The sequence below is a fragment of the Corvus moneduloides genome, chromosome 1, assembly GCF_009650955.1.
Source record: "Corvus moneduloides isolate bCorMon1 chromosome 1, bCorMon1.pri, whole genome shotgun sequence".
Classification (NCBI taxonomy): Eukaryota; Metazoa; Chordata; class Aves; order Passeriformes; family Corvidae; genus Corvus; species Corvus moneduloides.
Genome location: NC_045476.1, coordinates 89,328,806 through 89,345,127, shown reverse-complemented (window position 1 = coordinate 89,345,127; position 16,322 = coordinate 89,328,806). Strand labels below are relative to the sequence as shown.

The 16,322-nt window shown below is 35.0% G+C and overlaps 1 protein-coding gene across 2 annotated transcripts in view; it reads left to right on the top strand.

Moving 5' to 3' along the window:
* MARCHF6 (membrane associated ring-CH-type finger 6) overlaps positions 1–16,322 on the top strand; it is a 45,652-nt gene that overhangs the window by 11,569 nt on the left and 17,761 nt on the right. For both annotated transcript variants that reach the window (XM_032118018.1, XM_032118010.1), the window contains exons 4-16: positions 787–930; positions 2,263–2,335; positions 4,046–4,214; positions 5,597–5,789; positions 6,086–6,147; positions 8,132–8,164; positions 8,996–9,047; positions 11,717–11,775; positions 12,376–12,456; positions 13,644–13,712; positions 13,829–13,903; positions 14,744–14,878; positions 15,329–15,448. In XM_032118018.1, coding sequence (XP_031973909.1) covers positions 787–930; positions 2,263–2,335; positions 4,046–4,214; positions 5,597–5,789; positions 6,086–6,147; positions 8,132–8,164; positions 8,996–9,047; positions 11,717–11,775; positions 12,376–12,456; positions 13,644–13,712; positions 13,829–13,903; positions 14,744–14,878; positions 15,329–15,448 — 1,265 coding nt within the window. The remainder of the gene's footprint in view (positions 1–786; positions 931–2,262; positions 2,336–4,045; positions 4,215–5,596; positions 5,790–6,085; positions 6,148–8,131; positions 8,165–8,995; positions 9,048–11,716; positions 11,776–12,375; positions 12,457–13,643; positions 13,713–13,828; positions 13,904–14,743; positions 14,879–15,328; positions 15,449–16,322) is intronic.

Sequence of the window (16,322 nt, the reverse complement as noted above, 5' to 3'; positions counted from 1 at the left end):
TCTAATTGTTTGCAAAAGAAGACCTCATTACTGTTTTTGTTGGCTGTTGAGATGGGATGGGCCTGTGCAACACATAGGTGTTGAATTTAAGAAGTCAGGAAAATTTAGTGTTATGAGGATATCTATACAGGGTGAGAGATTTGCATTGTGCTCTGTAATAGGAGCATCCTTAAAAGAAATTCTGCATGATATGAATCATGAAAGTCAGTCGTGTGTAAATTTCAGTGTATGTGGATACTTAATCAGTTCTCTTCAGTTTTCCTCCCTGTGTGCTGCTTTTATTTTGCTGTGGGTTTTTCAGTCTGTGCTGTTGGATGGCAAGTAGAATCTAAATTATCTAGCACAAACAAATGGAAAGTGTGCAAAAATTGCTAATTGCTCTTGTTCCTTGTGCTCTTTCCATGAACTAGGTTTATAAATAACAGACAGAAGAATCTTTGAGTTTGTGCTGAGTGAGAGGGATACTGATTTTAGAATCTGCTTTTTCTTGAGCTTATTTGTAGGTAATCAGAGTTTACAGTTAATAAATGAAGCTATTAAAAAAATTTCTCTTAAGTCAAAAACTAGCATGGAGCTTATTAATTTTCCCATTCCACCCACTACACAATGAAACAAATGTGTTTTATGAAATGTTTTTCTTTGTTTGGAGTCATCTCTTGAGAACATAAAATATGCTTATTCTTGTAGCAAGCTTTTGTGAGATACAAACAGTTTGTAGTTGGCAGGACTTTCACATAAATGCTTCTTTAAAGGGCAAACTGTTTCATAAGTGCCTTTTCTACATAGTTTATTCCCCAGATATGCCTTCACGGCTTCCAATCCAAGACATCTTTGCTGGACTGGTTACGAGTATTGGCACAGCAATACGATACTGGTTTCATTATACACTTGTGGCCTTTGCATGGTTGGGAGTAGTACCTCTTACTGCATGTAAGTATTAATTTTTTGTACATAATACTGTTATACACACGGAAATATGCCCCTTCCTTCAACAAAGTTTTGTGAGACCGTTATTGGTTTATTAAAAAAAAAATCAAAGACATTATTTATTTTCACTCAGAAATTCTACCCATTTGACTCTTAAGCCAGTAGTGCAATGCAGAAAGGTATTAAGACATAGGAGAGAATGCATGAAAGAGCTTTTAAATGTCTTATTTCAGTAAAATGCCCCTTCTCAATTACCTTCTTTAAAATCTACATGGAAGGTTTTATTTGATGCCATTTATTAATATTAGGATAGAAGAGTTATCCTATTTTTTCTAACCATCTGTAAAGGAAAGTGCAGGGGTTTTTTATGTGAAAAGTAAAATTCTTTACAATCATGGACAAATTGATTAATAAAACTCTTAAAAAATCTCAAACAAAGTCATGTAAATAGTAAAGGAATTCAGTAGAAAAGAGAGCACACATTTAAATTATTGTAGTATCCAGTTTGAAATTCACTTTCGAAATAGGGATGGAACAACAAGCTAACAATACAGAGAAAATGGAGAAAGGCAGAAGTGATAGAGTGTTCAGTCAAGGAAATCATTGGAATTGCATCTTTGCAAACCATAATATGCACCTTGAACAAAAGAGCAAGGGAGTAAATGCATCTCCCCAGACAGTTTCTCAGTTGAGAATAGCACAATGTTGGCATCACCTGATCTTCTGAAGTCAGTCATATATGCTGATGGCTTACTTTTTAAGTACAAATCATGATAAAAAGCTAACATTAAAGCATCAAGTATTAATCCATTAAAGTTATTTAAAACACATGATGAAATGGTGATGATCCTTGCTACATGATATCATAATACCAGAAGTTTATACACATTCAAAATATGATTGAACAAATTAATGGGGAAAAAATTTCATCAAGCATCAATTAGCTGTGAGATACTTTGGTATAGGAAGTGAAGCGTATGAGAATGTACTGAAGAAGTATCACTGCAAGTATCTTTAACCTGGTTGCATATTCTTCCTTAGGCATCCATTAGTGTGACCAGTGCTGGAGACAGGTCTAGATGAATCTTGGGTCTAACCTAGTATGGCAGTTCTTGCACTTTGCACATGTACTTTTAAAGATGTGCAGCTAAAATACAGCTTTGTTCCATGTGGTTGTATATGGTCTTGAGTTCTGTTCATGTACTGAAAGTTGAGATTTTCTTCCATGTCATGAATTTAGTTGGACACCAGGTGAAAAGAGGGTACCTGTGGTCCTTTCCAAGTGAGGCTATAGCCAAAATCAGATTTATACCAAGCTTCTGTTTATTCATGCAGGTCGTATCTACAAGTGCTTGTTTACTGGCTCTGTGAGCTCACTACTGACGCTGCCATTAGATATTCTTTCCACGTAAGTACTTCAGCAGTTTGATACAAAAACCTGGTTTAGTCAGATTGCCCTGGAAACAGTAATTTTGGGACTTAGTATCCCTTTCATCCAGTTACACTTGTTATCTTCCACTATCTTAAGTAAGCTACTGCCCGTTAGCCTTTGTACAACCAGATGTATGGACAACAGCATTACAATAGAAATCGTTTCACTTTGGAGTTCCATTATTCAGGATCTTTGGAGCTGGAAAACCTACTTTACCAAGTGGGCCTGGTTAATGAAGATTTGTATTTGATGTCAAGAAAACTTACGCTGCAAAATTACACTTAATAATTAAAAAAAATTAATCTCCTATGCATAGGAGCTACACTGTAAAGTTATCTGAATGTTTCTTAGCCTGTTTTTAAAGGTTTAGTGGTCCCAAATGTAATTCTTATCTAGAAAATATATTTCTGACTTTTTTAATTAATCTCAGATGCATAGTAGAATATTAAGAAATGAGTTGCTAATAATGTCACACTCTGTTTTCTTTGTTGCATTTTTATATTTTGAATTTAATTTTATCCATTCTGAGTCTCTTACGTGAGAGGGGTTATTTTTTATCAGATTTCCTTCTAGCTGATACTTGGATTTTTAATGCTTCTATCACCATCTGCTATTGCACATTGTCTTTCTTTATCCTTTTTAAATCAGTTTTGTCTAAAGAATCAATAAATACCAAACAACAGAATTTCAAGCTGCTTCTTACTTTCTCATTATCTTGAATGTGAGGAACTGAAACTGAGTTTGAGTAGAATCAGCTGCACATCAAGCAAATTGTGGTTCAGTTAAGTCATCTCAACTGGGCTATTTGATTTATCAGGTCAAGTTGCATTTAACTAATTTTCATTATTGGAGAGAGGTGCTTGTTTCAGTCTAATAACAGTATTTTTCCTGTTATCTCTGTAGCATAGATTCTATTCTTATTTTTTGGAGAAGAGTCTGATATAACTGAACCTAGAGCACATCATGTGTATTACAGTCTAGGGAGATAATAACGGACTCAAGTATTTGTCAGATTTTAATGGTGTGTGAAACTGTGTTTTGACATTTATTTCTTTGGCAGAGTCAATTACAGTAGCCTTTTGTGCCATCTTTTCATTTTGGACTTCATGTCCCCATGGTATTCACTGTGCTGTGCAGGCACAAGTGTGCAGCTGCAAGGAGGGCCAGACTGATGCTTCTTAGGAGATGGCAGACTACTATGGTGCCATGTCTCTTACTTATTTTAAAGAACATGTTGTAGTTTCCAAGGAGGTACCTGAAATCAGGGATGAGGATTGCTTAAGATGGTTTAAGTATCTCTTGCATTGCATGAAACCCTGGTTTTGGTTGGCTGGCTGAACTTTGCTTTGCTGCTGCTATACAATTATGTATGACATAATTAAGATTTTTCAGGTATACAGAGAATATCTGAGGTAAAATGCTACCTGAAATGCAGAGCAGTTGAAGGGAAACCCTACAGTTATATTCTTCTGGTTCGGGTAGCTCAGCAGATAAAATGCTTCGGTGGACTGGATACTGTGCATTTAGCCATTTAAGTAAACCTGTTACTGTATCAAACCATTTACTTTAGTGACTGTGTAGTGACTTTCCTTTGCTGTTCTGGAAGATTGTTTTTTCTGAGCTACTCTGTAGTCTTACCAGCAAAATACTGTTTTCATTAATACTTTTTTTTTTTTTTTTTAACAGGGAGAACTTACTGGCTGACTGTTTGCAGGGCTGTTTTGTGGTAACATGCACTCTGTGTGCATTTATCAGCCTTGTTTGGTTACGTGAACAGATCGTCCATGGAGGAGCACCACAGTGGTTGGAACAAAATCAACAACAGCCACTCAATGGTGTTGGTCAACAAAATGAGGTAAAACTTACTGCTCCTTAGTTGACAATTAATGTAGAAAATGTGGTTCTTTGAATAAATACTTTATCAGAACACAACAGTAATGTTATTTTATTGCAGGGTATCTTTATTTGTTAGCAGAAGTTGAACACTTGTTCCTATATAAATTCAATGAAAACCACTGTTACGTTTTTGAAGTTGTTTTATTGTGTGGCATTGCACAGATTCTTATCTCTGTATCTTCACCATTTTTAAAGATAATTCAGCACATAAAGCTGAATTCTCAGGCATCGTCAGCGAAGATGCAGCTTGTTTTTATTTTGTCTTTTTCATAAGTGTTTCAGTAGTTCATGGGGTAACAATTCACTGTTCTCAAAGCAATTGGAAGTTTTATTGACACCACTGAAGTTGGAGCTTCTCTGCCCTCCTCCCACTCTCAACACACACATGCACTCCTTCAGTGCTTACAGGAGCCTCTTGGGTGGGAGAAGAGATGATATAAGCAATCCATGCAAAGGGAAGAAATAATTCAAAATGTTGTTTTGGTTTTTTGTAAATGTCAGCTTTTAAAGACAGAGATTCTCATCTTGGTGACTGACTTGGGTTGGCCTTGAATTATCTTCTTTCTAATATAATGATAGTTTTCATAAGAGAGTTCCCCTCTATTAAGCATTGGTGAGACCACATCTGGAATGCTGTATCCAGTTTTAGGCTCCCCCAGTACAAGAGAGGCACAGACAGACTGGACTCAGTGCAGTGAAGAGCTAACAGAAGGACTGGAACATCTGACATGGGATGAGAGGCTAAGAGAGCTGGAATTGTTTAGTTTGAAAATGAGAATGCTCAGGGTGGACCTTATCAGTCTGTATAAATGCCTGATGGAAGGCTGAAAAGAAGACAGAGCCAGAGTTGTCTTGGTAGTATTGAGTGACAGGACCACAGGCAGTAAACTTAAATTAAAATGCAGGAAATTCCATTTAGATTAAAAAAAAAAAAAAGGTGGGTTTTGTTTGTGTTGGGTTTTGGCTTTTATTTTTATACTCCTACTGTGATCACCTACTGGAACAGATTGCTCAGAAAGATTGTAGAGTTTCCACCTCTGGAGAAGGTGGCTCAAAAGCCAAGTGCAAACAGCACTGAGCACCCTGCCATGGCTGACCCTGCTCTGAGTAGTCGGGTTGGCTAGATGATCTCTAGAGGCCCTTTCCTACCTCAGCTACACTGTAAAGTTATCTGAATGTTTCTTTGCCTATTTTTAAAGGTTTAGTGGTCCCAAATGTAATTCTTATCTAGGAAATATATTTCTGACTTTTTTAAATACTGTTCAGTTTCATATACATACGGGATAAAAGCATGAAAAGAGCTCGATCAGTTTAACCAAATACTAAATCCTGTTTCTGCAGGCTCAGGCTGCTGTGAATGGAGGTGTTGAAAATGCTGTGCTTGATCAACCTGCTAACCCAGCTGCTGAGAATGTAGTTGTAGGTGAGAACCCTGAAATTCAAGAGGAACAAGTAGATGAAGAGGAGGAAGATAATGAAGATGAAGAGGATGCCGTAGTAGAAGATGCAGCAGATGCAAACAATGGAGCACAAGGTAACAGGTGACTCAAAACATTAATGTTCTAGTTCTTATTAAATAGAAATTAATTGAATATAGAACTGTCATAATTGAAGGAAGCTGTGTAAATTCCTGCTTCAGCTTATTTATCTTGGCTTTGCAAATTTCATGTATTTTGAGTGTTGAAGCATCTGCTTGCTGAAAAGCTACTGACAGTTACAAGATGAATATTATGCACTCAAGTCTTTTTGTTCATTTAGAACATAGCATGGAGTGGTTACATCTTGTTTTGAGTGATCTAACAGCTGTAAAAATGGCCATTGTCTCCTCAGATGACATGAACTGGAATGCTTTGGAATGGGATCGAGCAGCAGAAGAGCTTACTTGGGAGCGAGTGAGTAAGAATAATTTTCTTGAATTTAATAATGCAGGCTCATGCTTGACATGATTAGTAGTATTGCTGTGTTAAAATGCATTTGGGATAGATTTGGAAATCATTCTTTTGTTAAGAGCCTTTAGTGACCTAGAAAAGTTGTTGTATTATAAACAAAATGTTATTGTGTTACTTATTAAGTATCAAAGAAAGCATTTCTTTGGTTTTAAGTATAGTAGCAGCTTAAAACATGTTTTAGTATTTTAGAACATGTTTTAGTTTTCTGCAGTCTTCAACGTGGTGAGGTGTAGAAGTGAATTGCAGCTTGCTTTGAGGACGCTGAGCCAGATTAGAACGCGCAGATGTTGCGTTAGATGTAGTTTAATGCTTAATTTTTGTATTTATGAAAGCATTAGACTAAAGAAAAGAGAGAAATGGAAATTTAGGTTTCTTTGCAAAAAGCAAATGTGTTTCTCTAAAAACGATGAAGCATTTTAATGTAACATGGTTTCTGTATTGTTTATGGATCACAAATTCCATAACTAGAGCATGGCGTGCATGTACACTGTAGTCATAGAGTAGTGTAGAGACTCAAGAACTAGGTTTTTGTAGCTGGTTTAGAAGTAGCCAACATCTGAGTTCAGAGCTCACCACATGCAGCAAAATCTGCCTGAAGGTAGGTGCAGCAGCTTCATGTGATTTACCAGCACCACTACACACTGTATTCCTAGGCTGTGATATAGTTGTTGCCTCAATTGCAGGATAGTAGAAATACAGTTTTCATCATGAGTGGCAAACCTTGATATTTATTTTGTATCTACTGAAAGCTTCTTTGTGTGTTTTGAAAGATATTTCATGAAAAAGGACATATATAAATTCAGGTTCCTGAACCATTCTGTTGTTTATTTAAAGATGAAAGTGTTATCTTTCTGAACCCAATTTATTTGCTAGAAAGTGCTGATGTATTCGTAATTGGTAATATTTTGGTTCCTCTCCATGAATATAGAAATCAGTTTCCGCATGCTGTCATAACCACTTCCAGTGTTATGTGCTGACATAGGCAAGAAATGTGTAGTTGACATTTAGTATCAAAATCGGGGTAGGCTCTTCTACTATGTCATCTATGTGAAAATACCACTCAAATTTTCTGAATTTTCAAAAATTTTTGCATCTTGGTTTAATTTGTAAATACGTTCAACTTTTATATCTTCAAACTTAGTGCAAAGTCCTTGTACAAAAGAGCCTTGAACCTGGAGCTTTACAGCAGTAATTGTGGAGTGTCTGGATTGAAATCATAAGATACCGTTGAAGTGAGGGAAAAGGAGACTTTCATTTTTTTTTTTTAATAGATGCTTTATATTTGGCTGCTCTGTGGGTGCTTCCCATAACAGCTGTGCTGAGTGATGAAGAATTTGTTTCCCATCTTCCCTAGCTGTAAAACAATTCTGTTCAAAAGTTAATAACATATATTGTAGCAAATAATCCTTTTAGTAGTTGCTTTTATACATCAAGGGTAAATACTAACTTTTCTCAGTGCAACAGAAACTGATAGGATGAAATAAAATGGATGAAACAAAAATTTGCTCTTGTATTGAAATACTGAGTTGATTAAACATGTATTTAAATAGCCATGCAATCACTACAATATTTTGTAAATACAAAATTTTAGTCAAAGTCTTGGAGAGAAACAGCCTATAAAGTAATTGATTCTATGTTTCGTTTGATGCATATAGATACATGTGTATTCAGATATTCCACATGTATATCACTGCCTTTGCACACCTGAGTTTACTGTGTTGAACGAGAACTTAGTTTCTGTCTTCATCTGTAAGAATTTTTGTTCCAGTTCTGTTGGTTGAGCCATAAAAAAAGCTTTTGACTGTATTGAACATTAAAGGTCAATGTGAAAGAGGCATATTTTAGATTCAAGTTGCTTAGTTTTTCTAAGTTTCTAAGTTTTCTTAGTTTTACTTTCTAAGTAAAAATGACTTTCTTATCTTCACAGATGCTTGGACTTGATGGATCTCTAGTTTTCTTAGTAAGTGCAATCCTGCTTTTCAAGAATTTCTACAGAAGGATTTTTTTAAGATCCTGCACTTCTAAAAAATACATCATTGTATTTGGGATCCTAATACCACCATAACACCACTAGTGACTTTTTAGTGTAGACTAGATTTTAAATTCTAAGATCTTCAGTTAGCTTTGTTGGGTTATTTTAATCTTCAAAATAGTCAGTCTATATTAGAATCATTACGTTTGTAAACCTAAGACATTACATTTATATATGAGACATTGATGATGGAAGTCTTTTTCAATTATGTTATTAGTCATTAACCTTAAGTAGTAGTATCAGAAGAAGTAAAACTCCAGTGTGCTTGTGGCTGAGGTCACATGTTAGCTAAAAGTAATATTAAAAAATAGACATGTGCTGTCATTTCTGGAGTCAGAGCTGTCAATTTTGGTAACGCATTTGTTGTGGCAAAGACTAATTATTAAAAGTTCAAATGAACATTTTCTCATTCATAAAAAAATATCCACACACATTTCATGTAAGTCTTTTTAAAGATGGAACTGTTTGTACTGATTTTAAAATAAAAGCCTATTTTTACAAAATGTAAGCAAATGTAAGTGCACTTACCTAGATAAATGTTTGTGAATGTAAACAGGTGCTTTCACAAACTGTCCTGCACATTTCTGTCTTTGTGTTAGAGCAAACTTCCTGGCTCTAACACGAGGTGTGCAAGTTCTGGTGATAACAGACTGTTGAAATAAGTTGAGATACAAAAGTTAAGTCACTTGTTTAGAAGACTGACATTTATGTACTGTTTTCTTGTCATCTTCCCTCCTCTTTCCCCCATACACCTTACAGGAACATGTCTTTTGGGTGGTGTCTTTAAATACGCTGTTCATACTTGTCTTTGGTAAGTGTCATTTGCTCTTAGGTTTTAAAATTATCCTTCTTTGTGAAGTGATAGTGCAGGTCAATTTTAAGGCTATTCTGGAAAAATGAAGATGTGACGTCTAAAAGTAGAACCAAAAATTAATTCGGAATATGAATAACAAATCCTTATTATTTTCTAGTTTTGTAATTTTAATTTCTTTAAGTGAATAGATATAAAATAGGAAATCTACTAAAAAGCTCAACCATGTCAAACAAAGCACAAAAAATAATAGTTATTTGTAATATTGTTAAATTAAAGGAGGAACCGCATGGCATTTAATTTGTGAGTAAATGCAGTACTTTGAGGAATGGCTAAGATACTTTTTTTTTCTCCTGAAAGTTTTTACTAGACAGTTATATCACTTTTTCCATCATGAATCCATTTTTGGAGCTCAAAATTGGAAGGAAGGGAGGTATGCAAGAACGTAGCATTTTAGTGACAAGATGAAGCATATTATACACTTAAAGAGATACCAGCCAAAAATAACACAAAATTTCACTTGCTCTCAATGATCAGTTTAGAAAATAATTTTTTATGTTGCTTTGGTGTTTTTTCAGTGGTCTTGGCAGAAGAGTTTGAGATTGAAAAACTGAGGTTGTACTGTAGATAAGTTTTTACTGGCTAAGTAAAGCTCATAATGCTGAACCGGTGATTTGAGCATCTAGATATTGAAACAAATCAGCAGATCAAAAGAAAATAAAAATGACTACATTGTATGTTTAATTCAGAAGAAACTAACTGTTCTAAAATAGGCGTTGGAAAATACTTGAATTATTTCTTATAATTATTTTATTTCAATCTGTAGTTGTCAGAAGTTAATTAGGTTATTTTAACTGCTGTAAAATGTAGACTTTTTTAGTAAGTAGATCATAACCATGAAATTTCTAAACCATAGATTAAAATTCAATAATAAGTAAGTAATAAGAATAATTAATGAGGTTGTCATATAGAAACATTTTCAGTAGCTGCTTTGCCAAGTGGGAGACTCACAAACAGAGAAGAGAATGACTTTCCTAAGCAACCACGAGGTCTGGGAATTTAATATGTGCCTCTCAAGCCTATTTTTAGTATCTTTCCCATTAAGTAATGCTGCTTAATTTACAATTGCCAAATCTCTAGTAATTATACTACTTGTCAGTTCAGATGTCACAGGAGGTACTCATAAAAGATAAAACAGAAGGAAAGCATTTGTAACCTTAATTAGTGGTCCAGAAATTCTCCTTGGACAAATTAACTCATTTCAACTTAATTAATATTTTCTATAGTTCATTTTAGTGCTCACAGAGGAGCTTGTACTCCTTTATGCTTCTTTCTTTAAGGGATCTGTTAGAAAATCTCTTTTAAATAAAGTCGTTTAAAAGAGACGATAAACTGTGTACTATATTCTCATAAAACTGTCAAAAATACAACTTTTAAGTCATTAGTGTAGTATCTGTAGGAGTTGTGAGCGTGATCTTTTTCATCTCAGTTTTCTTTCTCTTCTTCTTACTGGGCATGGAGAGCTCAGTTCCTCCTTTTATCTTTTACATGTTTGAGCTTCCCAGTAACTGCTGATTTTCCTGAAAGGGACATAAATTAAAGCTCTTTTTATCCTTGGTTAGGGTAATATGAGTCCTGTTATATCTTTTCTAGTAGTTTTTTTGTTGGTTTGTTTGTTTGCTTCTTGGGTTTTGAGGTTGTTTTTTTTTATATGTTGATTATACAGAAATGAGGAGGAGAGAGAAAATCATCACACTTTTCATTTGCGGGAATGTTAAGTCTGTAGACTTAGTCCCACAGTGGACTATCATGACACAGTGAAGACAATATAGGTGAAAATAAAAGCTTGCCACTTCTGCAGACCCTTTCCTTTATACTGATGCTCTCCACTCCTATAAAAAATTGATGTTGAATTCTGTAGTCCTTTGTAACTTGGTTAGAAAACAACAGAGTGAGATAAATAACTAAAAAAAATATTTTCTTGCAAATGCACAGGTTTCTAAAAATAGGGAAGTGCTGTGTTTTTTCATCTATTTCCCCTGAAACCTCAGAATTGTCAGGAGTGAGTTATCAGGAATGATGAACAGTTTTCAGTACATTAATTCAAAGTAAAAGACTTCAGTTGCTCCTCATCCCTTCACTGGGTATCATCTTTCTCCCCCTCCTCTTCCCTTTGCAAATTTCTGCAGGGCTTGCATTTTTCACAGTATTCTTAAGAATTAAAGCATTAGAACTGAAGCCTTGCTAAAGCAAGTCTCATCTGACCAAGCTGTAGAATGGCTGCTGAAATCCTTTAGTGCAGAGGAAAGAATGAATATACAGCATAGGCTCCTACAGCGGCCTGAGAGAGATACCGGCCTAGGACATAAGACTAAGAAATTGAATTAATTTACACAGTGCAAGGTGACGTAAGAAGGAAAAGACTGTCCTCTTATTCTCTGTGGTTTTATGTTGTTTTAGTCTTTAAGTGCAAATTCTGATTTTCAGGGCTTGTAAAATTATAGAAATCAAACACTTGCAAGTATTTGCACAGAAATTAATTTTTGTACTTTTTTCATAAAATTTATGAGAAGTAGAGTAATACCATGTTAAAATATTTGTCCTCCAAATAAGGCTCCACCTAGCAGTTTTCATGGCCTTTTTTTCTCCTTTCTGCTTACATTATACAGCATTTTGTCCATACCACATTGGTCACTTCTCCATTGTTGGCCTGGGCTTTGAGGAATATGTGAGTACTGTTTTACAATTTCAAAATGAAAAAGAAACTACCACTGTTTATTCAATCACAATATTTTTGTAGCATCTTTCCAGTTGTGGTTGTAAAAGTCACTTGGAGTATGTCTTCTTATTAATCCTTCAACCTTTTTGAATCTATGATTAAAAATGATTTCCCACTCTTTTCCACTTCCTCCATTATTTACATTTCATTGAGGTTTCCTACTTTTTGTAAAAACTGTGTATGTCTTCAGGGTTTTTTTAACAGCCTCTTGTTCCTTGTGTACATTTTTTAACTTGTGTACTAATTTTCATAGAGGATGATAATAAGTAGGGAAAACTAGGGGATAATGAAATAATGTAAGGTGACACTTTTTGTTTCATATATTGAAGTTGTTTTGAGTTTGAAAAAAGTAGTTGTAATGTAAATGTAAACAGTATCTACTCTTGATGAAGATACAAAAATAGTAGTAGATTATTAAAATATGTAAAAACTAGAGAAACGTGGCATTCTTGAAGAGTTGAAATTTGGAATTTATCTTAATTACATAGAAAGGAGATGTAATCTTCTAAGAGACTGATAAACTTTCCCCTTTTTCCCTCTTTGCTCCAGGTCCAAGCATCTCACTTTGAAGGCCTGATTACGACTATAGTTGGATACGTTCTGCTAGCAGTGACTCTAATTGTTTGTCATGTATCCTTTTGGCAGTAGTTACCTGGTTCAGATTTACATGTAAATAATTTTTCTGGCTGTGCTTTGAGGAGGCAGAGACATGATGCAGGTGCAATTAACTTATCATTTTTCTCTGCTCTTTTGGTGAAATGAGAAGGAAAGGTCTCTTCTGTTCCCTTGGACATTTAGAAGTTGTCAGTGTGACTGCCTGCTTTCAAATACTTGCACATGTTTAACAACACAATCAAAGGCTTTTATGCTTACTTGAAGGTCTGTCTGAGGAGAAGAGAGTAGGTTATGCTTCTGCTGTGGACTGTAGTTGGAGCAGAGAGATTATGAAAGGAGGGATTGTGAAAATATGTGAGGTATGATGGGAAATTTTTTCAAATATTTTTGATCCTGACAGATTTTTTTGAATATGAATTATTTTAGTTTCTTTGTTATGTCTCTGAACTACTGAGATTTTGCAGCAAGAATTTCCTTCTCATAATTACTTTATTAGAGAAAACTACTTTCTCTTAGGTGTAGAAAACTAAGTCTTGGAAGCTGGAAGGATTTATTTGGTCACAAGTAAGAAGGCTGCATTCCAGCTGCATGTTTTTTTACGTCAACTTCAATGTGAAAGAATATACATTTGTTAGCAGTTTTCTGTTCAAAAGTACACAGAGTTAACATCAACTTTCTGCATCAGTATACCAATATGCAGTGCAAATGTGGTAAAACATTAGTTGATTGGCATGTGGGTTTTGCCTGCTAAAAAAAAAAAGCCCAAAACAAACTCCCGAAGTGCAATATGCGTCCAGCTTTTCTTGGAAAAGGTGAGAATTTAATTTAGACTGCAGGGAAGAGAAAGTTACTATTTAAAGTGAGTCTTCAGTTTTTAGACTTACTTGTTTGTGGCAGATGTTTTCAGAGACAACTATTCTTGAGAAAACTTCTGGTTGCTTAATTTAAGAAGGGTAGTATTGTCAATAATTATTTATTTAATTTAGGTGCATATTTGGGGGTGTTACCCAGCACAGCAGATTGTAACTTCTAGAGTGACAGCCAGTTTTGAAAATAGAACCCTGATAAAACACATAATTACTAATTCATTTTTCTCTTTTATAACATTTCTTGTTGCTAAAAGCACCATAATACAGTGTTTGATATTAATTAAACTGTTATAAAGTGTTTTCCAGTATTATTTTCTTGACAAAGCTATTCAGGGTTTGGCAGCACTTGTTAAGTTCCAGCGATCACGTCGTTTACTAGGAGTGTGCTATATTGTTGTCAAGGTAATCCTAATGTTTTGTGTGGGGGAAAAAAGCCATCTCAGTTTAAGCTGACATTATCGTTTTCTTAGAAATTTTTGTTGAACTAGTGAGATGTTATTTTCTCTCTTTTCCTAAAGGTTTCCTTGTTAGTGGTGGTTGAAATTGGTGTGTTTCCTCTCATCTGTGGCTGGTGGTTGGATATATGCTCCTTGGTAAGAACAGAAACACATGGGAAAAAATCTTTCATAACAGTGTTTATATTTGAAGAAAAAAAAAAAAGTTCTGATGAGAAGAGAGTTGTTCATATGAGTTTGACAGCACTCTTCTGTTTTCATAAGCAGCATTCCCAGAGGGAATGGGTTTTTTAGATACTGCCTAATGCTCGTTTTGGGGGTTTTTTATGTAACTGAATACAAATTAACATGCTGTTACTAAAATAACAAGATCCTAATCCTTTTTAGTGCAGTTACAAGACCACTGTGATAATGAGTTTACTTACAGGCAAACTTGTGCACTGAATAAACATCTTTATGTAGCCATCTTATGTGAAATGGTGATGGCTTCGTATTTTAAGTGGTCCAGTCTCTTTCTGCTTTGGAAAAGATCCATGCTTCATTTGCTTGGAATTGAGGACAGTTTTTCTGTCCTGAAAAATATGGAGTGATAAAATTGAAATGGACAAAATTAATTTTTTCCAGCCGTAGTAGAAATAGAATTTTACTTAGGAATTATTTGCTTCCATCATAGTCCTACTTTGTTTGAATTGATTTATAACTCATATAACATAATTTTTATGTAGGGTCTGTTAGTGATAAAGTTGACTTATTTCTTCTCTCTGTCAGAAGAAATAAATTGATCAGAAGTTAATCTTTATTTGCTGTTCTTATCATAAAGTAATCCCTTTTTTCTCTAATTAAATGGTGTAATGATTTATGTGTTAAAGCAAACATTTAAATTATGCTTAGTAGTATATATGAACTAGGGTAAGCAAACTGAGTAGTTGTGGATGTTTGCCAAACTTTACTCACATTTGTTTACTACTGATCTTCTAGGAGATGTTTGATGCCACTCTGAAAGACAGAGAATTGAGCTTTCAGTCTGCCCCAGGCACCACAATGTTTCTGCACTGGTTGGTTGGAATGGTTTACGTCTTCTATTTTGCATCCTTCATTCTTTTGCTAAGAGAGGTAAGGCTTACATACAGAACTGTTAAATCCTTCATGTGTGGGTATTACTGCTACCATATTTTGTGTGTATATTGGATTCAGTTTTACATAAAAAGTGCCATGCTGGTACTTACTGCAGTGGAAAATTACGATTTTGAGTATATTTTACTTAAAAATTTTTGGTTTACAAATAGCTCTTAAATCTGAGTGTTGCCTTCAAATTAATCCAAATATGTTTTAGTTGCTTATGATCAGTTAGTACTTGAAAATAAAGCTCGTGTTTGGTTATTGCTTCTCTGTGATAATACTTTCTTTGTTCTATTTCTGTGCAATTTTGTTGAATCTTGTTCAACGAATATCCCTGTTACATTAAAACTTACTTTCTGCAGCAGTGTTGTTCAAAAGGAAAAATAAATACAAAGATGATGATTATTATTCTCCTCATATATTGTTTTCTATTTCCTACTTCAGGTATTGAGACCTGGTGTCTTATGGTTTCTCAGGAATTTGAATGATCCAGACTTCAATCCTGTGCAGGAAATGATTCATTTGCCCATCTATAGACATCTCAGGAGGTTTATCTTATCAGTGGTAAGGACTTATCGCAAAGATTTCTTTATTTGGAAAGAAAGCTTCATGTGCTGGCTCCCATATACAGTACTGTTTATTTAAAGAAAAACATTTTCACCATGGAAGTGAACTGATACTGGAACAGGTTACCAAACAGAATCTGCATCTTTTGGTACTCAAAACTCAACTGGATAAGGTTCTGAGCAGCCCGATGTATCTGGGTCTACTCAGAGCAGGGGTTTGGGAGAGTTGGTTGGACTCCATAAGTACCTTAAGCAAAGTCACAGAAAATAAGTGGGTTTTATTATGGGTATTGTAAATCACATAACTCTCATAATGCCCTCAGTTATTGCAGAAAATGTTGTTTGTCCAGGTCAGCCAAAATAGTGCAGCAGGGGAGAGTAATTTTCTAGCTAAATTTTGGGTTGGATTCTGCTGCTCTAGCCAGTGGTGATGTTTCCAGATTGTCATTGTAAGATACTGAAAACAATGAGAGATTTTTTCCCTTTGCTTGTTTGTCTGAGGTTTCCTGAGCATGCAGTCAAGGAAGGGTCTCAGGCTGTCTTTGACATAATTGTCACGTCAACTGTGTGAACTGACACACCAGAAACATTCTTTGATGTACTGTATTGTTACACCTGAGGTGCTTTAGCAGTGAAAGCTCAGAAAGATCCTGGTTCTGTTAGAGAGCCCTTCAGTATCTGAGCAGAGCTGGCCTTTCCACCTTTCAGAGCATTTTATCCTTACATAATTGTAATTCTTCAGCTGCCTGAAATTTCGTGGTGCATCAGGTGGCCCAAATACAAGCAGAGATCTACTGGTTGCTCATGGTCTCACTTATGTTGTCACACTGTGTTGGAATGGGCAGTTACTTGAACTATGGCTTTTGATTTGT